This window comes from Aspergillus caelatus (genome assembly GCF_009193585.1).
Source record: "Aspergillus caelatus strain CBS 763.97 unplaced genomic scaffold BDV27scaffold_88, whole genome shotgun sequence".
In the NCBI taxonomy this organism is placed as follows: Eukaryota; Fungi; Ascomycota; class Eurotiomycetes; order Eurotiales; family Aspergillaceae; genus Aspergillus; species Aspergillus caelatus.
The window spans coordinates 70,548-95,158 of NW_022475351.1; the positions used below are offsets into that span (position 1 = coordinate 70,548).

General features: G+C 44.4%; 5 protein-coding genes across 5 annotated transcripts; 1 reads left to right on the forward strand and 4 right to left on the reverse strand.

Moving 5' to 3' along the window:
* Positions 1–3,258: 3,258 nt before the first annotated feature.
* On the reverse strand, positions 3,259–4,200 carry BDV27DRAFT_128353 (alpha/beta fold hydrolase). Its single transcript, XM_032066953.1, has one exon. It carries the CDS (start codon positions 4,159–4,161, stop codon positions 3,265–3,267), a length of 897 nt encoding a protein of 298 aa, XP_031927573.1. The 5' UTR covers positions 4,162–4,200; the 3' UTR covers positions 3,259–3,264.
* A 1,478-nt stretch (positions 4,201–5,678) lies between these two features.
* BDV27DRAFT_145249 (PLP-dependent cysteine synthase family protein) lies at positions 5,679–6,650 on the reverse strand (the record flags this gene model as incomplete). Its single annotated transcript, XM_032070386.1, has 3 exons — positions 5,679–5,683; positions 5,723–6,226; positions 6,314–6,650. 3 exons carry the CDS (start codon positions 6,648–6,650, stop codon positions 5,679–5,681), a joined length of 846 nt encoding a protein of 281 aa, XP_031927574.1.
* Positions 6,651–11,559: 4,909 nt separating this feature from the next.
* Positions 11,560–13,160, reverse strand: BDV27DRAFT_172326 (aldehyde dehydrogenase family protein; the record flags this gene model as incomplete). The annotated part of the gene is made up of 4 exons (XM_032075835.1): positions 11,560–12,195; positions 12,247–12,307; positions 12,355–12,809; positions 12,870–13,160. 4 exons carry the CDS (start codon positions 13,158–13,160, stop codon positions 11,560–11,562), a joined length of 1,443 nt encoding a protein of 480 aa, XP_031927575.1.
* Positions 13,161–17,101: 3,941 nt separating this feature from the next.
* Positions 17,102–19,532, reverse strand: BDV27DRAFT_172327 (Zn(II)2Cys6 transcription factor; the record flags this gene model as incomplete). The annotated part of the gene is made up of 5 exons (XM_032075836.1): positions 17,102–17,229; positions 17,311–18,875; positions 18,912–19,063; positions 19,100–19,259; positions 19,336–19,532. 5 exons carry the CDS (start codon positions 19,530–19,532, stop codon positions 17,102–17,104), a joined length of 2,202 nt encoding a protein of 733 aa, XP_031927576.1.
* Positions 19,533–21,291: 1,759 nt separating this feature from the next.
* Positions 21,292–23,077, forward strand: BDV27DRAFT_145252 (uncharacterized protein; the record flags this gene model as incomplete). Its single annotated transcript, XM_032070387.1, has 3 exons — positions 21,292–21,803; positions 22,227–22,525; positions 22,896–23,077. 3 exons carry the CDS (start codon positions 21,292–21,294, stop codon positions 23,075–23,077), a joined length of 993 nt encoding a protein of 330 aa, XP_031927577.1.
* Between the last annotated feature and the right edge of the window lie 1,534 nt (positions 23,078–24,611).

Sequence of the window (24,611 nt, forward strand, 5' to 3'; positions counted from 1 at the left end):
TGTAGCAGGTCAAATGGATCAACTCGGTCTTCTCAGCAGCGAAGGATGTACCGGTTTGTTGTGACTATTTCTTAATCTGTGGGATATCTTTTTTCTGGATTTTCTTGATATTTTCCTCCGCGGATATACTGGTTCTCCCGGCTCCTGAAGAGACTAGAATATAGGCTGGCCTGGAGCCAGATAGCATTGTAGCTTATTGACTTAGAAAAAGTCGATTAACTCCTCTATATATTCTATAAAAGAGTAGTGGACTGGACAGTAGCTTTACTTATTAGACTTATTGTTTGACACAGCTCTGTTTTATAGTCTATATATAGAAAACTCTGTCTTCCTATTCTGGGCAGTCTGGGGGGCCTGAGAAACCTGTAACAGCTTATTCTATACTGTTTTTGGTTCTGGATTTATTAAGGGAAACTTAGCTTATTGAAACTCCTAAACCTTCTCTTCTAGAATCTTAATTTAGGCTTTATATTACTGCTTATAGATCTGTTACTATACTGTCTGGGTCTCAATTATCTAGTTGATATAGACCTATATTGTTTCAAGTTCTATCTGTCTTTCGAGTTTCTGACTTTCCAGCGATTCTGCTAGGGCTTGATAGTACTTATATAGAGATTTTCCGGGATTTAGACTGTGTCCTAGTATTTGGTCATGTTCTCTCTGTTTTCGGCTACTTTGAGTGCTCTATATAGTTCTGCTACTTTTAGAGCTGGCCCTACTTAGGGCTCTGCTAGATTTGCTGCTGCTTATCTGCTCCAGGTCTATAGGTATATCTAAGACCCTAGGGCCCCCGCGATATATCGGTGTTGGTGATGGTGGTAATAGTGGTGGTGGTACACTGTTTAGGGGTGCCTACCTTGACACACTCGGTAGACCACTACTATAGGGGTTTGGGACCTCTATAGCGGTTCCTAGGGCCTCAGGGGGCCTTTCTCGATCGATTGACGCGTTAAAATGACTTGTTTAGATTGAGTGTTGATTTTGATGTTCCGTAAGAAATAATTATCCTCGATACGAAACAAGAAGTCTACTTTAAACAGGGATTATTATATTGAGATTGCAAGTAGCGGTATGCTATGAGAGGTAGAGAGTTGCCGACCTTCTGTAGGTCTGGGGGGTAGCTACGGTCTTTATATACACGTTGGGTCAGGCAGCCCCTCTTAGTGGATCTGCAGGGTTCTCCTACACCCGGTAGCTCTCCTACGTAGCAGTACATCGTAGCCACGATCACATTATCTAATCATTCAATCTATACTATTATCTTATTTTTTTTATCCTCTCAAGCCAGCCCTAAGACTATTCCGCTTTATGATTAGGGCAGCTGACAATATCTTATCAAAAATAGAATACCAGATCTTTATATCTTTTACAAGAACTTAAAAAAAGCAAAGCTACTGTCTGAAATGTAAACTGGAAAAACATTTTGCTTTAGGAAAGGTAGATATATAGCCTATAATAGTTAGAGTATATATTAATTTATTACTAAAGCACCCACTGTCTGACAATTAACTTGAGACAGAGATTGATTATCTTATCAGAGATATTAATATAAAGATACTTAATCAGACAATATTTAGATATAATAATACAATTACAATTAACAATAGTATAGAAATACTATATGATATCTTTGACCGACTTTACTCGAGCAGATAGCTGGATAGTTGAACTATCAATATGTTACAGACCCCTGCCTAGCGTACCTTATCGAGGGCGGACACGCGAGGCAGAATATCATAGGATGGCAAGAGCCGAAAACAGCTATGGAATCGCCAAAGGATGACTATAGTGAGTATCTGACGACACGGTTGGTGGAAGGCCGATACCAGCTCCATCACGTGATACCTACTCCAGCAACTACCCCAGAGGGAGTATACCGGGAGTATACGACACCACACGCTACGATTGGATATACTCCATTTACTACCCCGAAGGGAGTCACGATGGGAGTATAAAACCAAGGATATATAAGGACACTCAATTATGTACTTAGCTTAGTTCTTCGTGATCAATTCAACTCAGTTACTTGATAGCTACATTCTACGGATACACTTTTCGTATTGCTACCAGCTCAACTCGTTCGTACTATCTAACAATTGGGTATACGTACTCAATTGGCCTGGCCTTTCTACCTTGGACTATCGTCATACACGCATCGCCTATATCGTCACATACTCATCGTGTCCCTTCAGTCATCATCGTCGTCGGTTACTAAGTGGATTCTAGTCACCGAGGTAAGTCGTGTCTAACCAAGATAGCTAACTGATCGCAGAGTCCTTGGACGAATACCCGGGCGTAACACAATACTCTTATATAAATCTCCGATAAATCCGCGTTTATTAAGTATGGTCTAAGTATCCTGTTAGACCAGAAGAGTGGAAATAATGATTTTCGGCCGATGAAACACCCGTTAGGAGCCTGGGCCACGAAGATGGCTAAGTTTCGGGAAGAGGCCAGGAAACCCTCTGGAGAATTGGTCCCTTTGGTTTTTCTATATAGCTACAATCCAGTAAACTAAAATCAGTCGGAATTTTATGTATCGATAGAAAGCGGATAGCAATTACGTAAATTAATACCTATTTAACAGGAGTAATCTGAGGAGTCAACTCTAAGATATAGACTATAGCTGTCTTTACTTTTTTAATACAGAGATTGAGATCTCTTATATCGAAGAATTTCTGTATCTTATTGTAGTTTAGCCCTGTTGTATAGGCGATAACCCAGAACACTATGGTATGCTTTAGATTATATTTTGCTGCTTGCTCAAAGTAATTCCCTGCTTTATCGGTGTTTAATAAATATACCCATGCTAATTATCGATCGAATCACAACTGGGCCTCTTTTGATATGGTAGTAACTGGCCGGCTATGGTTACCGAGATCGAAATAGATCACCTCGCCGGGGCTACCAGGGTTTTGAGCATCGTTTTCAATAGCTCCTCTTGGAAATGCAACGAACCAACGACTTACTCTACAGCGACTTAGGAAGCAAAGGCCTGTTCGTATTTTTTCGAGTCCCAATGTGCCAGTATGAACGAGGATACGACGTGAGGTTTGCTTACCTATATGTAGGCCTGAAGGAAAGTTTCAACCACAGGTGCAACAAGTGGAGTACCGGAATCCCATTAGTAATTAGGGATTCAGTCACTCATCGCCGGTGTTTATTAACAGTTATTTAACCAGTCTTGGAACAGCTTAGAATATATCCCAGACCCACCAGGTGGCAATCGATCCCAGTAGCATACAGTACATATCCATAGTCCTACTATAGCGATACAATATTCCAGCAGGACTTGAGGAAAGTATCAATCAGTTGTCCAGTGGTAGAGATATCCTCCCACACAGGATGGTGGCCAACTCCGTCCAAGATCACAACCTCCGCATTTGCCATCCTCCTCGCCATCTGCATAGTTTGAGATGGTGCTCCGACCATGTCCTTGTCCCCGGTAATCAACAAAGCCTTGCAGGTAAGATCTTCTAAACACATGTCTCGGGAACCCCATGCTACGACTGCCTGATTGGCACGACTAAATCCACAGTCAGACGTTACGGAGAGAGCGTTTGTAAGTTTTGAGATCGCTTCGTTCCGAGATTGTGAGCATTTTGCGCTCTCCTTGGGGGCAATGTCAAGATCAACTATCGCCTTAATTGTTCCCGCGATACCCTTATTTTTGATTATTTCTATTCGTTGCTGGCAGCCGTATAGCCCCGGAGGTGACATCGGGAGCGCTGGAGAGTTCAGCAGAATGAGTGCTTTGGTTGCCTTAGCCACATTTGGCGCTGTCAATGCAGCCTGCATTGACACAAAGCAGCCCAGTGAGTGGCTTATTAGAACGACATTGGACGTGAGGTTTGCATGGTGGAACAAAGCTGCCAAATCTGCCGCATATGACTCCACAGTTGATGGCGTTGCGTCAAACACCGGTGATAGACCGTGACCGTCATAGTCGAATCGATGCAGGCAATACCTGTTGCACAGCCCAAGATGGCTGATCAAATCGTCGAAGTAACGGTCACTGAGACCCATGCCATGGGTGAATACTATGGCTGGGGCACCTAGCGGACCTTCCCGATAGTAGTTGATAGTTTTATTGCCGAGTTTTATCAACCCAGTAGCCAGTAGGGCGGTTGTTCTTTCATTAGGCAGGTATTCGGTTGCCATACTATCGTTCTTTCGGTATTATTTTTCCTTGGAAAAAAAAATAAAAAACGAAGTGGAAGGGGGGAAAAAAAAAGAAAAGGCGGTTGGCCAAACCAACATTATGCCGGGAGTAGGGGAGGTCATATGTAGTTTCTGCATTTCGCAATGGCTTAAAAGCTAGGTTTAATTCTACGGCCGAGAAACCAGGAGGATCCTATATCATGTATTCCGCTGCCGATCTCGGGGTCTGCATCGCCATTCATGCCGCTGCCATCCGTCGAGTCGGGCTTTGCTATCCATCACGTGGCTCTAATTCCTCTAAGTCTTGGCGGATGATGATTCACTTTTCAGCTCTGCCCGACCCTCTACAATTTAACTTTTTATATGTGTGTGAGAAGTTGTGGAAACGCTACATGCAGTCTTATGATGCCTTACGGGTTCGGGGGTAAGGGCTGAGGCTTATTCATGTTGACCTTGCGGCACTGAGTAGTAGACTCGGTTACCTGACGAAGGATATATAACGGAAGCCCGGGTGTAGTCGCGTAAGAAGTAGCTAGCGATTGAATCGTTTTGAAATATGCTAAGGGCTGACCCACTGGATTATGCCACCTCGTCTTCTACTGAATATTTATAGTAGTGGACTAGTTAAATCTGTCGCTTGAGTCATCGTGGATACATGTCCGGTCCTATTGCGGAAGCAGAGAAGTATCCATTGCTTCACACTGGTGTCACCGAGGGCTGAGCATTAGAATGAAACACCCCATAAATGCCTCCACAGCCTTTCGTGTTATCGCTTTACGCCGGCCAGTCATCACACAGAAGGCCGTGCTTACGCTGTAGAGAGCTAATCCTGGTAGGGAAAGATACTTTTTCTCCATGGATCTTGTCATCTGCAGCGCATCTCATTCGTGCATTTGTTGCCACTCTCGATTCAGATATGGCTCACCACGCAAGCTAACACGGATGTTCCAAGGATCCTGATACTTTAGAATGAGCCCATATCGCGTCAATCGTGAATCCCAAGCTATCGAACATGAAACATGGGAACGCGGTTCGGATTACGTGCCAACCCCTGGTGTCATATGAGTAGCGGAAATGTGACAAGTCATTAGAATGTGATTATCCCTATCCTCTGAAGTAGTTGTTCTCTCCTTCGGTTCTACCTCACTATCTAAAAACATGCTCAGCATGTGACCCAGACATGTGACACCTGGCTACTGTGCCAGCCCTAACGCCGAAAGATCTGCCCTGAGCCCATCCCCATCCAGTGTACTTTGTAGGAGACTTCTCTGATATTCTGGCAAAGTGACGAGGCGTAATGGATATTGCAATTGAGATGCTACTCTATTGTACAGCGAGATGTACCGTATGTTGACTTTGGTCCGCATCAAGTCGCATGTATTGACTACGTGACGTATCTACCGGGCTTTTCTTATATTTTAAATACGTTTCCCCGGTCTTTTGAGTAGTAATTGATTTCATTCTATGTCTAGCTCTTTTCGTTGCGACATTTTGCGTCAAAATCAAAACATAAAAAATCAATCTGTTTCCGCCCAGAGATTCGTCGAAAGATATTTTAGACCAGAATCACAGACCATCATTGCGATTGTCTTTCCTCTCATCTCGCCTTTCAGCAACTTGATCGCTGCGCTAATGTTCGCACTACTAGAGAATCCTCCAAAGATACCCTCCTTACTTGCTAGCAAGCGTGCTCCTTCCCTAGCCTGATCACCAGTTATTTGGAGGTAACCGTCGACGGGAACGTCTTTGAGATAGAATAGATCAGGCATCACATAACCACCTCCCTGAATAGCATGTTCTGGTTGCGAAATTTGTTTGTTGGCTAAGACAGCAGCCCCATCCGGTTTGACAATGAAGTATTTCACCGCCGGATTCACTGATTCGAGCTTCTTAGTTACACCAGTGTAGGTGCCTCCAGAACCGACAAAATCAATAAGTCTGTCAAGGTAGCTGTCTGTTTGTTTCCATAGTTCTACTCCAGTTCTATTGTAATATGCTATCCAATTTCTATCTCGAGTAAATTGGTCAGTACAGAAGGCTCTGTACTCGATTTCAAGTCCTTTTACTTTTTATTCGACGAGCGCGAGGTCGGCCCCAGAGACTTAGCCAGGTATTGATCCGAGTATTTAATCAACAAGGATAACTTCAGCACCCAGAGCCGACATCATATAAGCCTGTTCGATTGAGTTCCCCCGGAATATAACGGCAATGAACAGATAGCCTTTAACAGCACATACAATCGAAAGTCCAGTGCCCATGTTGCCACTGATAAGCTCGACCACCGCCTGCCCAGGCTTAAGTGTACCCAACCTCTCTGCTTCCTCGATGATACCAAGTGCGACACGATCCTTTTTGGACCACCCAGGATTGAGGTAATCAAGTTTGGTAGCAATAGTCCTATCGAGTCCCAATGAAGAGGTTATACGATCCAGACAAACAAGAGGTGTGCCACCGATGGCTTCCCCCGCAGAGCCGAGAAGTGGTAGCATTTTCGAGAATGAAGAGATGCCCAATTCTGCCGTAATAAATAAAGATAAGAAAAATCCTGAAATGAGAGTCCAGAACCGTGGTGAGAACGCGAGAAAATATCGAGTGAGGCTATAATTGCTTGGAAATATATGCTTGAGCGGTAAAGACTTTATTCCGCAGCGAAAATTTTCATTCCCGAGATGGAAGCCTCATTCCCGCGAGGCGACAGTATTCCCGACCATTAGTTGGAGTCGAGATGACGTGCCGTTAAATACAACAGCAGCATGTTAGACACTCGCCACGAAGAGCTGTTCCTGCCTAGGTGGAACATCAATCTTAAGCACATTAGGAGGTAATTTGTGAAGTATCGTGGATGAGCAATAACTCTTGTGTCCTGGTTTCCTTGGTTTTTTTTTTTTTTTTTTTTTACAATTTCGAAAGCGCTTTACTCTTGATTCGGTGTTTCATGGCAGTTAGATTGGAAGACCAGTCTATAATTAAGACCATATTCCCCTACGGAATTAGAATATTGCTCTGATGAAAAGAAACACTCCTTTATCCTCTATGAATGATGGCGGTGGTGACCCACAAGTTCTCTAACTTTATACCTACATGTCTGAAGTAGCCTCCGGTGCTCTCTTCTTTCGACCGAACACATCATACATTATTCAAGAAACGCATCAAATCCTCGCTCCGGGTCTTTCTCGTAGTAGTTCCAGTTACGCTTAATAAAAAAAAACTCTTCAATAGGGTTCAGGTCCGGCGAATACGGTGGCAAATAGACTAACTTCACCCCAGCTTCCGCGCACATTTGTTCAAGTCCTTCCGACCGGTAAAATGATGCATTGTCCATGGCTAGGACATATTCAGGTTCTGGCCACCGTCCGCAATGCTGGAGCAGCTAAGCTATAAAGCCTTCAGATACGATGGCATCCGTAGAACCATAGAAGACGCGCGACAGAACGATCCCATCCTGTGGATACGCGGGTAATATCTGATTATACAGATAATAGTTCCATAAATCGGCATTTTGTTCTCTAGCACGTCTCCGTGCAGTCTTTTTCAACCAACCTTTTGCGACAAGAGCTCTTCTAATACTCGAGGTTGTAACCGTAGCCTGAAGCTCATCCCAAAGAAACACAACCATCTCCTCGAGGTAGAGGCCGGGTTTCTAGGATAGGTGATCACAGAAGGCTTCAATGATTAGAAGCGTCACCGTTCGCTTTCGTCAACTCGGGTTTGTGATGCGTATAAGTTTCCAAATTGTCGCAAGTTGTTGCGGATACCGATCGTCTGTTTGCTGCATTCAGCCTGTTCAACCATTTCAGATACAGCGAAAATTTTACTCTCTATCATATTACGGATGAAAACAAGCTTTGAAGACGAGAGTCTTGGAGCCATGTCGTTTGGACTGATAACGGTAAGCAGGAAGCCGTTGTGCAAGACGTTGCTGATTGTCACGAAAGGATGAGGGAAGAAGAGGAGGCACCGTGTATATGCAAATTTCGTGTAAAATACACCACACATAGTACTGAAGACGTACTGTAAAATACACTTGACTATTCTAGAAAGCGGTCTATAACAAAATGTTTAAAATAATGTCCAATCAGAGCTCGCATATTTAGAGTTTATTTTCCCGGAATCAAGTCAAAACAGTTCAAGATCGAACTGATTTCGAAAACTACTGTAGCAGTGGTTACAAACCAGTGAATTTACACGACTACCTCCCCGCTGATACACCGAGGCCTGAGTTACTGGAACGTCACTCAGCAAGAGTAGCTCATACCTACAGGTAATTTTATCTTGGATACTGCCTTCAGTAGTTATAATCTATATAACTCGGTAACTTTGTATCCTGTAGCTTAGTTAGCTGAGATGTTCAGTGGCCCTTTATAACAAATATACAATTTTCAATCAGATCGGCAAACTATGGTTTGTCTATTGTTATACTGTAATATTGTCAAGAGTAACTGGGAATATATTGAGACTCCGCAAAATAGGCGGTTCTGGTTAGAGTTTCAATCTTAAAGAGAGTATAGAATATTGACTTCTGAGACAGTCCAGTAAATAATTTTAAAAATATATTTAGATACTATGATTAACAGTGTGTTCAATAGATATATAAAAATTACTGATAGTAATGTTGTGATTACTATTAGCTGATTCCCGGGATGTTTATTGACTTCTCTGAATTTGCCTGTGAGGACCTCAAAAAGCGTGCAGGCCTAGTAATGACAAGGAATTCGCAAGTCTATCATGTTCAAGGGAAAACAACTTCTTATATTCTAGCAGATAGCGACCTGTATAGCAGAAGGTTATGTCTTCTATATTAGTATTATCCTTTCGAGGGATATAATGGTATAAACACACAAGTGGCTACTTGAAATATTAAAAAACTGGCATTGTCTCTTACAACTTGATAAACTAGACAGTCAGTTCACAATATGCTAGAATTTGTAATCGTTCAAGTGATGGGCCCATTGTATCTCGTCTGGGAGCCATCCCTGGAAGTAAAGTGTTACAGATCAAGAAGCTTCTCTATGATCTGTGTTTGATAACCGGGACGTCAATTGCCTTCGTTGATGTCAGAGATGGCGTCACTGATCAGTTGACGACGCTGGTTGCTATCGCCAGCTCACATTGCCGAAAGGTGCCGAAGACATGAGGCCTGAGTCAAGAGGGCAGTGAGGGGCCCCTGTGCTGAGTATTACCAAGGTAGCATGTGAACCAGAACGGGCAAGACGTCTCTATTCAATTCTTCCAGAGACGCGCCAGGGTTTGTCGGCATCCCACTCAAGCTTATTGAGCAAGGAGATACTAAGAGAGGGCGGCTTACATGAGCATTTGTAATGTTATTAAGCTGAACAAAATGGGTCCCCCTCTGCCAGCCAACCGTAACAAGCTAGACGGCCAGGTACAAACTTATAAAGAGAAGTGCCCTTGTCTCGTTGTCATCAATGATGATTTTGGTCAAACTGTACCTCCTTGATTATTACCTACATTAATCTGTTCGACTTACAATCTATCACCACAAAAAATGTCAGCTGGAAGTCGATTTCCGGCTTGTACTTGTGAGGAAATGCCCACGACAGAAGAAAGGAAGACTTATAACTTTATAAAAAAGTGCCTACTTGTTAGTATCAAGGACAAAGACAAAGAGATACCAGCTCCTGTATCCTGTATTGAATTGCACGAAATGTTAATACTCACATTTTAAAAAAACACACTAGGTCATTCTGTCTAGAGAGAGAAAGCTCATTGACCATTTCGCAACATATATATATACTTACCTGTCTTTGGGAAAGTAGTCTCTCAAGTGGTCAAATTACTTACAACACTACTGTTTGAGCCTAATGTAAGAGAGACAGTAATCTTCGCGACAGCGGGCTTTTTCAAAGCAAAATACCCAGCTTATATCTATATACCTGTAGTAACAGCTTTCACAACCTTAGCTGTAGTACAGATAGAGACTCTGGCTAGAGGCAAGAAACCGAATAATCTGGACATAAAATAAGAAGCTGTATATAAGATTGTATAGGCTCTTTATATCGCCTGTAGACCCTTGTCACAGGTGGTCTTTGACCGATATATTAAAGCTCTAGAAAAGAAGTAGATACTCTCTATAATCTACTTTACCAGTTTCTATACGTTAATTTTGTCTTCGGTCAATAGAGCCGATGTTGGTCTACCATATAGTAAGAGCAAAGTCGTCTTGGAAAGGTATTCTTATCTCGAGGGATATAGCTATATTTGTTGTCTAAGTTAAGAATAATTAAATAGACTAAATAACTATTCTCAATACTATTTTTTATATTGTTAAATATACTTGTGTAAAAGCCGCCCCAGAACATATCACAGACGTAGAAACTACCGCTGTCAGCAGATAGTCAGCCGATAGTTTCCTCCTTTCTAGAATACCCTTATTTGTTATTGTATCGCCACCCCGACGATATTGACGATATTGCATGACGACAATAGCGTCAATTCTTTGACATGTCGATACGATTGACCATACCGAATCGTCAAAAAGCTGACGTAGGCGATATCGTGGGCAGCAATACGAATCTTCAAACTTTTGAAGTAGCCTTCAGAGCTATATCTTGCTTTCACTACCTTCGTATACACACCACTTATGGCTTGCTACTTCTTGTCGTGCATAACCTCCATTGATTATCTATTTAAGAAAGCCTACCATGACCACGTTTTCCTATGGCCATGAGAACTGTATACCTTCATTAAGGAAATCTTGGGGTTTCCACACGTTGTCAGTAAAATTCAGGCTTGTATCAGACTTGAGTCCAGTCACATAGGGTGGTGAGGTCGTGGAAAGGTCTTTTGATAAGTAAATGACTCTTTTTGTACCTGCGGAAAAATTTCTTTCCAGAAACTGGAAGATCTATTTGCGTATGGGGAAGCTCAAATTTAAGCGGTAACAAGCGACTCATCTGGAAGAACCATTGCAGAATGGCAGTCGAATTTTTTGGAGACTGCGAAGAGTTAAAGAATCGCATCAGGCCTGAACTTCGTCCAATGCCTCGTGTCTCTCTTCAGCTTGACCGGTCAAAATTGTCCTCTGAGAATAGTCATACTTTGCAAAGGAGAAACGAACATTGCATTGACATTAAAATATACAAATTTACAAAAATTGAGAAGCGGCTATAATGAGCGAGGTAATCCACCGCTGCTTTAATTCAAGGTGTGTCTAAAACAACAATCATTGAGAAACATTGATTCAATTATCCTGTGAATATGATCTTTTTAATTATGACTCGACTATGAAAAGCCCGGGTAATGTTGGAATCATTGATATTAGCCTAGTGTATGCTTGCCTGATTTTAGATTTTTCGGAAAGCTAGTATAAGCCAAGATTGATACGCTAGAAATGCGTTCCCTTCATCCGTGTAAAGGATCAACATCTTGGCTGAATTTTCAAGGTTTCTTCTTCAAATGCAGAGTCTGTAAATTAGTATATGCCTCCAACCCAGCCATACCCAGCTCTGAACCAAGTCCACTCTCTTTATGCCCACCAAATGGGGCACGAGCATCAAGCTCTAAATGCGTGTTCACCCAGACACTCCCAGCCTGTAGCTTACTTGCAATACGTTCAGCCTGCTTCTCGTTATCTGACCATACGGATGCACCAAGACCCATGCGGGTCTTGTTCGCACGGGCGACTACATCGTTCTCCTCACGCCAGGACATAAGCGGCAATATCGGACCGAAGGGTTCTTCTATCGCAATCCGTGAGTGATCGGCGGGGCGATCGACGATAGTGGGGTTGATGAAGAAGCCTGGCTTGGAGGAGTCGAAGGGCTGATTGGTGCCGTTGGAAAGGGCGATTTGCTCGGAAGTAAGGTCGGACAGAAATTGCTTCACCTTTTCGAATTGCATGGAGTTTTGGATAGGGCCCATGAAAGTGTCTTCTTTGTCTCCTTCGCCAACTTTAAGGGTCTTTGTGAAGGCGATAATGGCATCGCGGAACTTTTCGAAGATGGATTCATGCACGTAAACACGCTTGATGGCGACGCAGATTTGACCTGAGTTAAGGAAGCTTAGAGAGGCGACCTTTTATTGTTAGAGGGCTATCATAATAATATTCAGGAAATTGGTGATTACTTTGGCGGCGGTCGTTTCTATATCAACGTCACTGCAGATTATGGCGGCATCTTTCCCCCCCCTTTTCTTGTCAGTGTCTGTGTTGTAAAATCTCAAGCAGTAACATACAATTCAAGTGTAACTCGTTTCAGAGTCTTGCTAGCACTTTCCATAACCTTTTTTCCCGTTGCCGAAGAGCCCGTGAAGCTGATCTTACCGATGCCAGGATGGGTGGTGAGCCAAGGTCCAAGGTTATCATCACCACTCAACGCCTGAACAACGCCAGGAGGAAAAACGCTCTGCGCCAGCTCAACCAGTTTAAGGCCAGTATAAGGGGTAAAGGGGGATGGCTTGATAATTATGGTGTTTCCAGTGAGCACAGCCGGCGCAATCTTTTGGCAGGCAAGAGAGAGAGGGAAGTTCCAAGGGACGATGCCGACAGCGACACCAATGGGAGTGTGCCGGACAATGATCCTACGCTCTGTACTGTCTTCCACGACCTCAACCTTCATATCAGCAGCTATCTTCGCCATTTGGCGGAGCATCTGCGTGGACGTATTTGTTTCGAGTGTTGCGACGTGCATCTGGGAAAGGTTTGTTAGCATTGTCTTGTCATGTGCCGATTCACATAGTAGATACAATACCGGTTTACCTTGCTCCTGAACAAGGAGCTTCGCAAAGTCCGAAGCATACTTCTCTATTGCATCAGCAAATGCAAGAACAGCCCTCTGGCGCTCGGCGAAGGGGGTGTTGGCCCAAATCTTGAAGGCCTCTTCGGCAGCGGCGACTGCTCTGTTTACATCTTCCTGGGTAGAAACAGGGACGTTTGGATTGGGCTCCGAGGTAGCCGGGTTGATGCCATGGCGGTTCTCAGAGGTAGTGGTCTGTTTACCACCGATTGAATTCCGGAAATCTTCGAAAACGTTGAAAGTCATTATGCTGAGTTGGATAGTTCAGTTTCGAGTACGATGATTTGAGGCTATTTCTGGCGCTATGGTGGAGTGGGCATTGCGCTTATATAGCTAATTTTCACCCCAAGAGTAAGCCTTACAAAGCGCAGTGGATTCGAACGCATCCAGCAGTAGATGTTCACCTGATGGATAGATGAAGAGGCTCGGGACAATGATTTGCCCGCCCGGAGCAACCTGTATCTCCAAACTTGACTTATTACCTCGGTATAAAGCCCAAACTCTAAAGAACATCTTGGTTGGCGTTGATACTAAGGTGCCATTGAAGGGGGTGTAGTCGATGAGTTTGCGGAACACTCACAATGCCGAGAGTGGTATGAGTTTGTAATAATTGATATCCGGTATTGTCACGTCTATTTCACTGTACCAATATTATCTTTTCTTCGGGTATCAAGTGAGAAAGAAGGAAGGCCGTGGGGTAATCGAGAATTGATGACCGAGGACCGATAGATCGCTTCTAAGTCTCGGGTTTCGAAAAGCCCATGATGAACAAAGTTCAGATATCCACCCACTTTCCAACCCAATTCCGAAATAAACGCCCGCGAAATGACGTATGGTAGAAGAGCCACGTTGATTTTGGTTGGTCGCGGCCTAAACCTTTATCATATCTTTTGAAGTGGTTTCTCAACTCCCTAAGAGTGTCGTACGCGGGTGTCAACTGAAATGGTTCATTGATCCAGTCACTTCGCTCTACCCCGCATTAAGGATGAAACTAGAGCTCAAAAACATACCTATGTCTTCCAAAGTATCTAGGAAGTCGTGCTGATTTGTGTAAAATTGAGTTTTTGAGGGCGCAAGATAAACCACATGAGAGCGTTTCTCTGGCCCCTCAAAGGCTTGTGCTAGGACCTTCATAATCCCTTTAATAAGGCGCTATGATTACGGAAGATAGAGAGCCATCAGGTCCTCATAAGTAATGTTAAAGCCATGAGCTGCACTGAGCTAGTGTGAAGCTCTCTTGCAATTTGACTGAGACTCTCCCTCATTGTGCCACCTTTGAAACTAATGTTCTTCTCATTCGTATGTTCGGAAATAACGCAAGGTGGAATAAACCGGCCCTAAGATGATGTTGTGTTTCGAATAAACTCCTTCCAGTCAGTCTGTAGGATCGCGTCGCATACTTGGTTATATTGTGAAAACTCTGGGCCTTGATCCAGGCAGCAACTTTTGCGGCATGTCTCCCCCGGGTCTTCCAGCACAAGTCTTTCGGCAGCGTATTCTCCACAGTGTGTTGAACTGGTGCCTATACGAAGTAGTTTAGATCAGCCTAGATGTCGATCCGCATTTCGCAAACTAGTGCTGATATCATAAAACGTAGCAGTATATTTCTATCACATGTGCCTCGCTTTGGGGACCCTGGTTGCCCTAATCTTGGCGACGGAAGAAACACTGGAAAACGAGCTTTGCATAAGTACTATATAAGGGCATACTGCGCGACCTTCCCCTTTATTCTTCTTTAGAACTAGCCTCAGCAGAGTCTGTGACTTGTTGAGAGTCATCAACGGTTTCAAAATGCTCAAAAAATTGCGCCTCTACGCGGTTCCCGTCATTTTTACGACTATTCTCACATCGGCATTCGCAGAATTGCCAGACAATGATCCCGGCTACAACTGTTTGCCAGGAAACCCCTGCTAGCCCAGTGACAGTGAGTGGAACCAATTCAACGTGACATTGGGCGGGAACTTGCATGCTATGGTTCCTCTCGCTGCTTCATGCTATCCAAGCTCGGAGAACTACAATTCGAATCCTTGCCATGAAACGTCAAGGTCTTACCTGAATTCTACTGCCCGAAAGTGCTGTCTACGGAGCTACTGAGATTTTGAACTGGGAAACGTGCCACAAGAGCGGCTGCACCTTACAATCCGTGCTCCCTCGGCATTCGCCACTTTTCAGCCAGTGCAAGCTGGGTCGACTATCAACATACTGTGTGAATGCACTCCCTGCTCATGTTTCCGAGACTATCAAGTTCGCGAAACAACATAATTTGTGTCTATCAATCAAGAACACAGGCCACGACTACCTGGAGTGTGGCACAGCACCAAATTCTCTAGCTATATGGACTCATTATATGAACAACATATTATACCATTCTAGCTTTAAAGTCAAGGGATGTCCTTCCTCAGATGGTCAGAATATTGGAGAGATAGGAGCCAGCGTTCAAGCTGCCGATACTTACAGGTTTTTTGAAGTGCCTAACATGAACGTCCCCCGGTAGTAACGAAGGCACGGTCGCCTTAGCTGGAGGATTTGGGTAAGGCGGTGGCTATGGTATATTTGGGCTATCCTATGGGCTGATGGTCGACAATGCTGTGGAATTTGACGTGGTCACTGCAGATGGCGAGCAACGTACTATGAATGTATATAATGGCCCGGATCTATTCTGGGCTATGTGTGGAGGTGGAGGCGGAACTTTCGCTGTCTTAACTGCTTACCGGTTCCAACTGCATCCTGCGAAAGCAATCAATCTTTACACTCTCTGTGTCGAGCTTTACCACTCCGGTGAATCACCCCAACGGAACTGCGACCGGCTAAAACCCAGCCTGGCGAGATGTTCTCTGGCATCTTGTGTATTCAGGTTGTTGGACAGATGGTATTCCAGCGACTGAATAAGAGCAGATTGTGAACAACCTGCTTGAATCTGTGGATCTTGTGAAGAATTTAACAATGGGAGACAGGTGTTACGTCAATGAAGGCCATTATTTGGAACCCGATTGGGACATGACCTTTTTTGGCACCAACTACGATCGTTTGTTTGAAATCAAAAATCGCTATGATCCGACTCATATTTTCGATTGCTGGAAATGTATTGGATGGCGTGGTACCTCTGAGTATCTGTCCTTGTCCAGTTGATCTCTGTGGTATCTAACCTTTTTTTTACAGTCCGTTTTACTCTTTGCTATTAATAGAAAGACAAATTCAATTAACACGGAAGTGTTGGAATGAAAAATATATTGCCAAGGATCTCTTCTGAACAAATATTTTGGTATCTTCATTTGGTAGAAATTAGACTTGGAGCTATATAAGAAAGCCAGCAAAATCGGTTACCTTGTCTTGTAGCAAGCCTGATACCTAAACAGTAGTACATATAGGCCTCGCCAAAACCCGGCCGCGAAAACCCAGCCCATGGGCCGGGTTGGGTCTTAGTCAGCAAACCCGTGGGCGGTGTTGAAATATCCCGGTTGCTGAGATAATAATGAGGCTGGGATCACGTGCATACATATATAGTTTACGTGTCTCCCAGTCTACTTGTATCCAAGACAACACACAATCAAGTCCCTCAATAATATGAACATTGAAGCATCACTTTACAATCAACAAAAACCCGCGGTGGGCTGCCCGTGGGCGGGTAAGGAGATTGAAAACCAAACCCAAACCCGCGTTTGGTCTTAGTACATGTCCGGGATCGGTCACGTGCAAAAAGAAGCTTACGATCGAAATAGTCGCCACTGAGGCTCGATTGGGGGAAACGTAATCATAAGAGGCCTGAACAGAGTTTCAATGACGGCGATATGTGAGAATAATATTATGATGGAAGAGGAACGTAGGAAAGTTTATTATTATCACATGGCAGCATGTTCATGTTGTTTTTCAGCAGATAAGTGAAGATGCATTTGGTGTGTTTTATATTTTTACAAGGCAAATGTTTTGATAAGTCATGAATGGGTTGTGGATGACTGAATTAGATAGTTCAATATATATATATATAGATCGATACCGATTCATGGTCTCTGTTTCTTTGGGTATTGGATGGATAGTTAGAGGCTAAAAAAACATCGTTGTAATGACATGACGAATGTAGCGTTACCAAATTCACGGATTTCTAGTAGTGACGTAATTTGACAACAAAAGCTGTCACAAGTGCTGAGCAAACATTCAAATTGCATGATGGTCCCTTAGGACGAAATGCTTCACTGGCCACTTGCTGGATCGTGTATCCAATCTTCGTCAAATTTGATGAGATCATCAAAGACATCATGCAATGTCTGGCAGTCGGTTGGTAGATTCATCAAGCAGCTGAGGCTTTCCTTATTTTCGTCTGCGTTGCACCTCAAAAGGCCACTACTACCGTTGTCGAACAGAAGTGGGCTGCAAAGCAGAAACTCTTCGGTGCTCTGACCGGGGACTGGTGCTTCCTCAAGGTGTCTTGGAGCCGGTATTGATTGACCAAGGGGGCTTGATTGTAGTTTTGGTGTGGGACTGCACCGAACGGTGTCTGGCAAATCGTCATCGTTGAACCGATCGCGAAGGGATGATGAATGCGCGTCTTCTTCAGCGGCTGTGATGCGGACACCAGATTTTTGGATAGCCGCCTTGAGGATCGTGCAGGCAAAGTCAGCCACTGCATAAACATCGCGCAAGGAGTTCAAGATACGGATGCATTGGCATAGACGTTGAGAGCTGGCTATTCGTACGCCCCGATTATCAGATCTTATCTTCAACAGATGAACCATCGCTGCTGGCATGAGGACAGTCACGCCAATAGGAGGGTAATTTGAAGTCAAGCCCAGGCTGTCCATCTCTAGGGCAATATCCGTTACTTCCATGGCGGCATGGAAGACTTTGCAAGCAGAAATTTCTTGAAACTTGGAATGGGAAGAGGTCGGTGGAGTGATAGATGTGAGTTGTGGGCGGTGTAAAGCACTGCTGGCAGTATGGTAGATCATCTTCAAGATTGCACGGTGCAAATGAAGCACTTGTTGAACGTCAGATAATTTCGAGTGGCCCAGTGGTGTAAAATGAGCCTCCGTGGGAAGATAGCTCAGCCAGTTCTCCAAGAGTAAATTGAGATGAAACAATTTCCCTTCACCTGCAGTTGAGCTTTTCGGACTCAACATCATGGTTTCAGTAGGCATCCCAGACTCGTATCTAACTGTGAAGTACTGAGTCGAAAGAATATAGCCTAACAAGATGCAGAGCTTTGTCTTTTCAATGAACATTAGAGCAAGTTCACGCCGAGCGCCACAATTTTCTAGGATATTCGATCCACCGAACAGCTTGATTATGTTAGGTGAACAGCATTGAAGCTCGAAATCATCTAGGGAAAGCACAGGCACATTCGAATCTTCGTCAATCGCGTAGATTGGCCGTCGTGTGCCTAGAGCAATGAGGCGATCTCGAACATAGATGCTCCACCAGATGCGCTTCCACATCCGCTGACGTTTCAAGTCCATGCCTAGCGTGATAGGGTCACGATTGAGACCGATTGTGTGGGCCAGAGACAAGACGACGCCCATCCAATGCCAGGAATCCTTCTGGTGACCGGGAGCATCATAGTAGTAAGACATCAGAAGAAGTGACTGCACTATAGTTATCTGATCGGTCTCGTAATCAAAATTGTATAACAGCTGAGCTCGATCAAAGAATTTTTTCCGGGCCACTCTATTCGTCTCGAAACCAGCAGCTTGTAGAATTTTCAGATCGGCAAATGCTGACCCTGCAAACATGACAGATTGGAACAGAAGCAAACTGATTCGGCGATTGCGGTCACCTTCCAAAATGGTCTGAAGAAAATCCTCTATATCAAGAATGGGTATATAGGGATGAACATAATGAACATAGGCCCTGAGAAGCTCGTTTCGCAGAGTCAATTCTGGAATGAGTAAGACGCCTTTGGAGATGAGGTAATCAATGTCAACCTTACTCAACGTCGTTGGTAATTCGCGGATATAGTTTGGCAGTGTACTGCAACCCATATATGGTTCTTGCGAGATTGGAAACACTGATCTTTGCGGGGTATTCTTCCCCGAAGGCCCCGAGTCGGCAATGGCCTGATTTTTTAGTGTACAACAAGTGTATTCGGAAGCATACTGATCTGGTAATGTTTGCATTTCTGTGGTGTCGAAAGGCCTTCCTGCACCACCTGATGATGACTAAATCAGATCAGAATTAAAAGACAACGCAGGGACTATCTCACTATAAAAAGTATTATGGGAGGTGCTCAGAAAAGCCGAGCCAAAAGCCATCCGTGGCAAGTCGTGCGTATCAGTGGGAAGGTGAGATCTCTTCAAGGTACTACTGACCAGTGAGCCGACCTGTGAGATGTTTTCAACTTTGAGATAGCTCTTTCTACAATGAAGTTGTTAGTTTTCTGCTTTTAGTTCGTGCATGAGGAAACTATTGGTGGGCAATACCCGACACACACCTTCGTCTCGTTTGTGGCACAAGACAGTCAACTTTATCTAAACTGCAATTGGTACATGGTGAACCTCTTAGTGCCACATCACATCGTACTTTGCGGCTATGGCAACGACAGCAAGCCACGGAGGCACGATTCTTCAAGGGTGGACCGATGGAGCAACCTCTGCCGGAGCTATTCCGTTGCCGGAGTGATTGTATCATTGTATGCGGTAATAAAGCTCAAAGCAATCCACCTCTGAAATGTCTTAGATGCTGGCATATAGGTAGATGGGAAGAAATGCACAGCCATAAAAAGACTAAAGTCAACCGTGCGGGGCCCCGCAATGGCGCACAACAAAGCTCCTTCTAGGGATGAGAAACTTCGCACTGTGATTAAACCTTTTCTGGAAACAATCGAACTTTCTGTTACGGGGCACCAATCGGGTGCGTAAATTGAAAGTCAAATGGCGTATCGGCTTCGGCCCTCGGCCTTCGACATTGTGCCTAATGTTAACAGACATTTTCTTGGCATGTATCAGAAGCGGTGCCAGCAAAGTCAACAGTAATGCAACATAAATACAGATGACAGTATTGCTAGTGAGGCAGGAAGGAATGGAATGGGTGAACAAAATCTCAGACATATCTTCCTCAGACATATCTTCCTGTCCCTCAAAATATGAAACCATGTATCTGTTCGTCGTTTATGGTTATGAATTAGGCTTTGGTCCTCTATCGAGGGTTCTTCTACCCCCGCCGTTCTCCACAAGTGAAGCCAATTACCAGTACCTGAATTTCAGCCGTACCATTCTCGCGTGTATCTTGATTACATACAACTGTGGAAGCATCTAATCTCAGAGAAAAATTGGTAATTCCTGGCCAGCGTGGCTGCTGCAAGTGATGTCAGTTGATGAACGCTACCGATCGTCAAGTTCGGAGAGCAACAGTAGTGACATTTAAGCAAATCAAAAGAATAGAACGATAACTAGAAGAACTAGTAACATTGGGAACAATGGGAAACATCGAACCGTGCCGAGGGCATCCGAGAGCCCCATCTTGAAATGGCCAGTTGAAGAGACGAGTTCTGTGCTTGTTGCCACTTGATTTTCTTTACAGTAGTAATCGTTGAACAGCCTTAAAAGCAGGAAGACTATTAGAATGAGGCAAGGTGATCAAACGCTCTTGACGAAATTTCAAGAGATTCAGATGCTATTTTGTTTTACATGGTATATCCTGTACATCACTCTATCGAAGTCTGTTTTTGGTTAAGAGAGCAGCTCAAGCCAAGTTCGTGCGGAGACTTGATCGACATACCCAGTGGTCAGTAGATCTTTAAGTCAACCAATCTCTATTGAAGTTTCTCTACCAAGCACTCAGACCCGAAAGCCGGAGACCGAAAGCCGAAGAACGAACTTCTTGCCAGGAATGTGGTTGTGAAACATAACACGAGTCTTGGTTTGAGATGACGTCTTTGAATCAATTGTGGAAATGATCAATTCCCTGCTCCAGCAAAGTCGAAACTATTGCAAGTCCATTTGAGAAGCTGCGCCGCAGAATACTCCACAGCTCCGTTTGAGTAAAAGGAAATTGCTGCGTTTGGAGACATACTGACCTGCCAGGATAATTCGAAAAGCATAACGGAGATGATACTTACAAAGAATGTTCCCTAGATCTGGGGCTGCTTCTGACTCCGCACACAACATGATATATGGCTTTTGAATATTTCCTTTCTCCATTTTCTCCACGCCAGCGATCCTCTCTCTCCGCATAGCGATTGGAGGAAATTGAATTTATAAGCGTGCATTTCCTACTTAGTTTCCCAACCGATTCTTGCAGCTAGATTCCAGTTACTGGTCAATGGCCAGCGAGTGCACTTCCAACACTTTAATAGCCACCGATTTCCCTCTCCAGCAGTCAAAATCACAGGCAGCGGAGATCCTTTCAGAGCGCAACGAAAATGACTCAGCCGACCTCGCAATCAACCATGGCGGTCTCTGTTCCAGGACAAGCGAAGAAACAGCTGAATGGCATCACTTTACTATGCATGGCGTTCGTTATATGCAATAGCTGGGCCGGTATTGCTGGGAGTCTTCAACTGGCCTTGCGGGCTGGAGGACCAGCCACCCTCGTCTACTCGATTCTTGTCGCCACATCGGCCTACTTATCCATAGCAGCATCGTTGGCAGAGCTGGCCGCCGTGTATCCCACAGCAGGTGGCCAGTATCACTTCGCCTCTATTCTCGCTCCGAAGCGATGGAGACGAGGGCTGTCTTATACGTGCGGCTTATTATCGCTTTTCTCGTGGCTCGCTATTGGAGTTTCCGTGGCTAGCATCGCGGCTCAGCAGCTCCTGGCGATAGTATCGACAAGCATTTCCGGGTTCGAGCCTAAGACTTGGCATGTATTCCTTGTCTACCAAGGATTTGCTCTCTTTGCGATGCTATATACCGCCTTTATCTTGAAACGAAACCCTTGGACACACAACATTGCATGTTAGTATAGGAACAAACCCTTAAAGAAAGTTCGTTGATCTAACTGCTCGTTAAGTCATTCTAACAATTGCTCTATTTTTCTCGTGTTTCATTATCTTACTTGTGCGAGGCAACCCAAGAGAGCCCCATGAGTTTGTCTGGAATACATTCTTGAACTATACTGGATGGCCAGACGGCGTTTGTTTCCTCATTGGTCTCTCATCGTCATGCTACATGTTCAATGGCCTCGACGCTGCGATGCATATGGCCGAAGAAAGCAGCAACGCAGAGAGGATTGTGCCGCGGACTATGATGGGCGCAATCGGAATTGGTTTTATTACTGGCTTCGCCTACGCGATCGCCCAAGTGTATGCCATCTCCGACATGGAAGAGATCATGACCACTGATAAGTGAGTGCTACCAGTTAAGTTTGCGCTGAAATTTTGAGCTTGCATATACTAACTTCTCTGAGATGGATCCCATTTGTCGTCATGGAGCAAGGGTTCCGATCACGTACAATCGCCATTGCTATATCTTCAGTCACCATCATCCTATCGTTGACTATTATCATTGCTACCCAGGAGGCCTCCTCTCGCCTAGCTTGGTCGTTGGCTCGTGATGATGGACTACTGTTCTCTCGGCGTCTTCAGCAACTTCATCCACGGCTGGATATTCCCTTGTGGAGCCTACTCTTGGTCTGGATTCTAACGTTCCTCTGCGGCTTCATATACCTCGCCTCGCAAACCGGTGAGGAGTTCATCAACCTAGATGGCACTGCGCCTGTGCTAACATTTCCCTATGTGGCAGCGTTCAATGCTATTGTAGGATCGTCCGTGATTCTACAGCAATTATCGTTTGGTATTCCGATTCTTCTGGTCATTGCTCGGAAGAGATCAACCGCCTTCTTGGCTCCTACACGCAGCTTTCGAATGCCTAGTAGCTTGGGCTGGGCCGTCAATACCTACGCAGTCGCGTTCATCACGCTTATGGCTGTTGTCCTCTGTCTTCCGGTCACTATCCCCACAGCCCCATCTATGATGAGTAAGTGCCACCCGTCTTGAGATGGGCGTGTGTTCTTTTATCGGAGACCAAACTAATCACATTCCCCACGCTCCAGACTATACTTGTGTGATTCTGGGGACCTGCTTCTTGATTGGTCTCGCCAACTGGTGGCTACATGCTAAAGCACGGTACAACGGCCCAGTAATGGACTATCTGGAGGCTTCTGAGCCTGAGCCATCTGATATCTTCCCCGTTCAGTCTCACAAACATTGCAAGTCAGGAGAACTTGGCGTATGAGGATACAAAATGTACTCTTATTATAGGCATGGCACTTTCTATTGACCTTGCAATTCTTTTGAACCACTATTGATACAGAAGTTGCACGACTCAATGTGCCAGCATCAATACCCGTCAGTCATGCTCAGCCGCTCTAGCATCATCTTCTGTAATATTACAATACTATCGCAGCCTCCACATCATTGTATAAAGCTCCAGGCTAGGAAAAGGTAACAGCAAGTCATCATCTATATAAGAAGGTGTTTTTAGGTAAACGGACAATAGATAGCCTTGCTGTCGGCCCTTCGCGTTAATTTACTACTTCTTCCCGTCTCCGCATCCTCTAGAGGACAGGTTCAATAGGCGTTTATGTACATGTATCCCTCTTAGAATATTTCGATCTCTCGAGATCACTATGAGCAAGCCCGATATTCTCCTGCCCAAAGGTTAGTCCCGCTTCGGGTTGAAGACATCTGTATATACTTCAATCAAGGTGTACCAACTTAGCAAATGAAGAACAACCAAAATATTCAAAAGCAAAGGGTCAAGGGTGATTAGAGCAGATTGAAAAAGCTTCCGAGATTTACCTGGACCGTTGAGCATTTAGTATTGGTGAGAATCATTTTTTAAGCATTCCCTGAGACTACCGAGAAATCTGTGAAGATTGAGAATGCTTCATGCAGCGATGGGACTGAAATAACTAGGATGCTGGCAATATTGAAAAAAGAGGGTAAGTTGCACATATCAATAATGCAGCTTTGAATTAGTGTTGCCTAGAGCCTTATCTTCACACCACAGAATACGTCCATTCATAGAGTTCGGGTGTGGGCCTGTGACAATATTGCTAAGAGTATCAAATGTCCCGATTCTCCTTTTCGCCTGAATACCACCTAATCATGTCAAGCGATTGCTCAACCATATCCCTTGACTGACACTGGGTTTCCTGAGTCGTCTTTGAATCTGACCGTTGCGATTTCTCCGTCATATAGAGCTCCTAATTGATTCAAGTGCGTTTCGTGATTCTCAACGGTTTTTGTTAGTCTTTTTGGTCCCTACTGAAGACTGATTTGACACTTAGTTTAACAAGAAACACAACGTATTCCAACTTCAGCATCATCCGCATGATCCTAGTCATATTTTTGGTCTTCCCAACTTTCTTAGTTCCCCTGACTGTTGTCTTATTCTTCTGTATTGTCTATCCATGGCTCGTCAAACTTTTCGACCTCGGTGATCGGTAAAGTTCTCAGGTCGCGATGGCTCGTGGAGTTGCAGGTGAGAACCAAAAGTCAAATCCGCATATGTGCGCGGCATACATTCTGTGCAAATCTATTTGGTATTTATTAATCTCCAACCGGGATGGGCGGGTCTTGACTAAATTTTATACGTTTGGTATAGGGTGTGTTCGCCAATGTGACTTTAAAAGTTGAAGATGGAGGTTGTGTTTTCGAGTCCCCGTACATTCTGGCTCCTTGTACATAGGCCATGGTCTCCTCTGCGGTTTAGAACCAGCCAGATAAGAGATTAGCTGACCCTTTCACCAACTTTTCAATAGGAA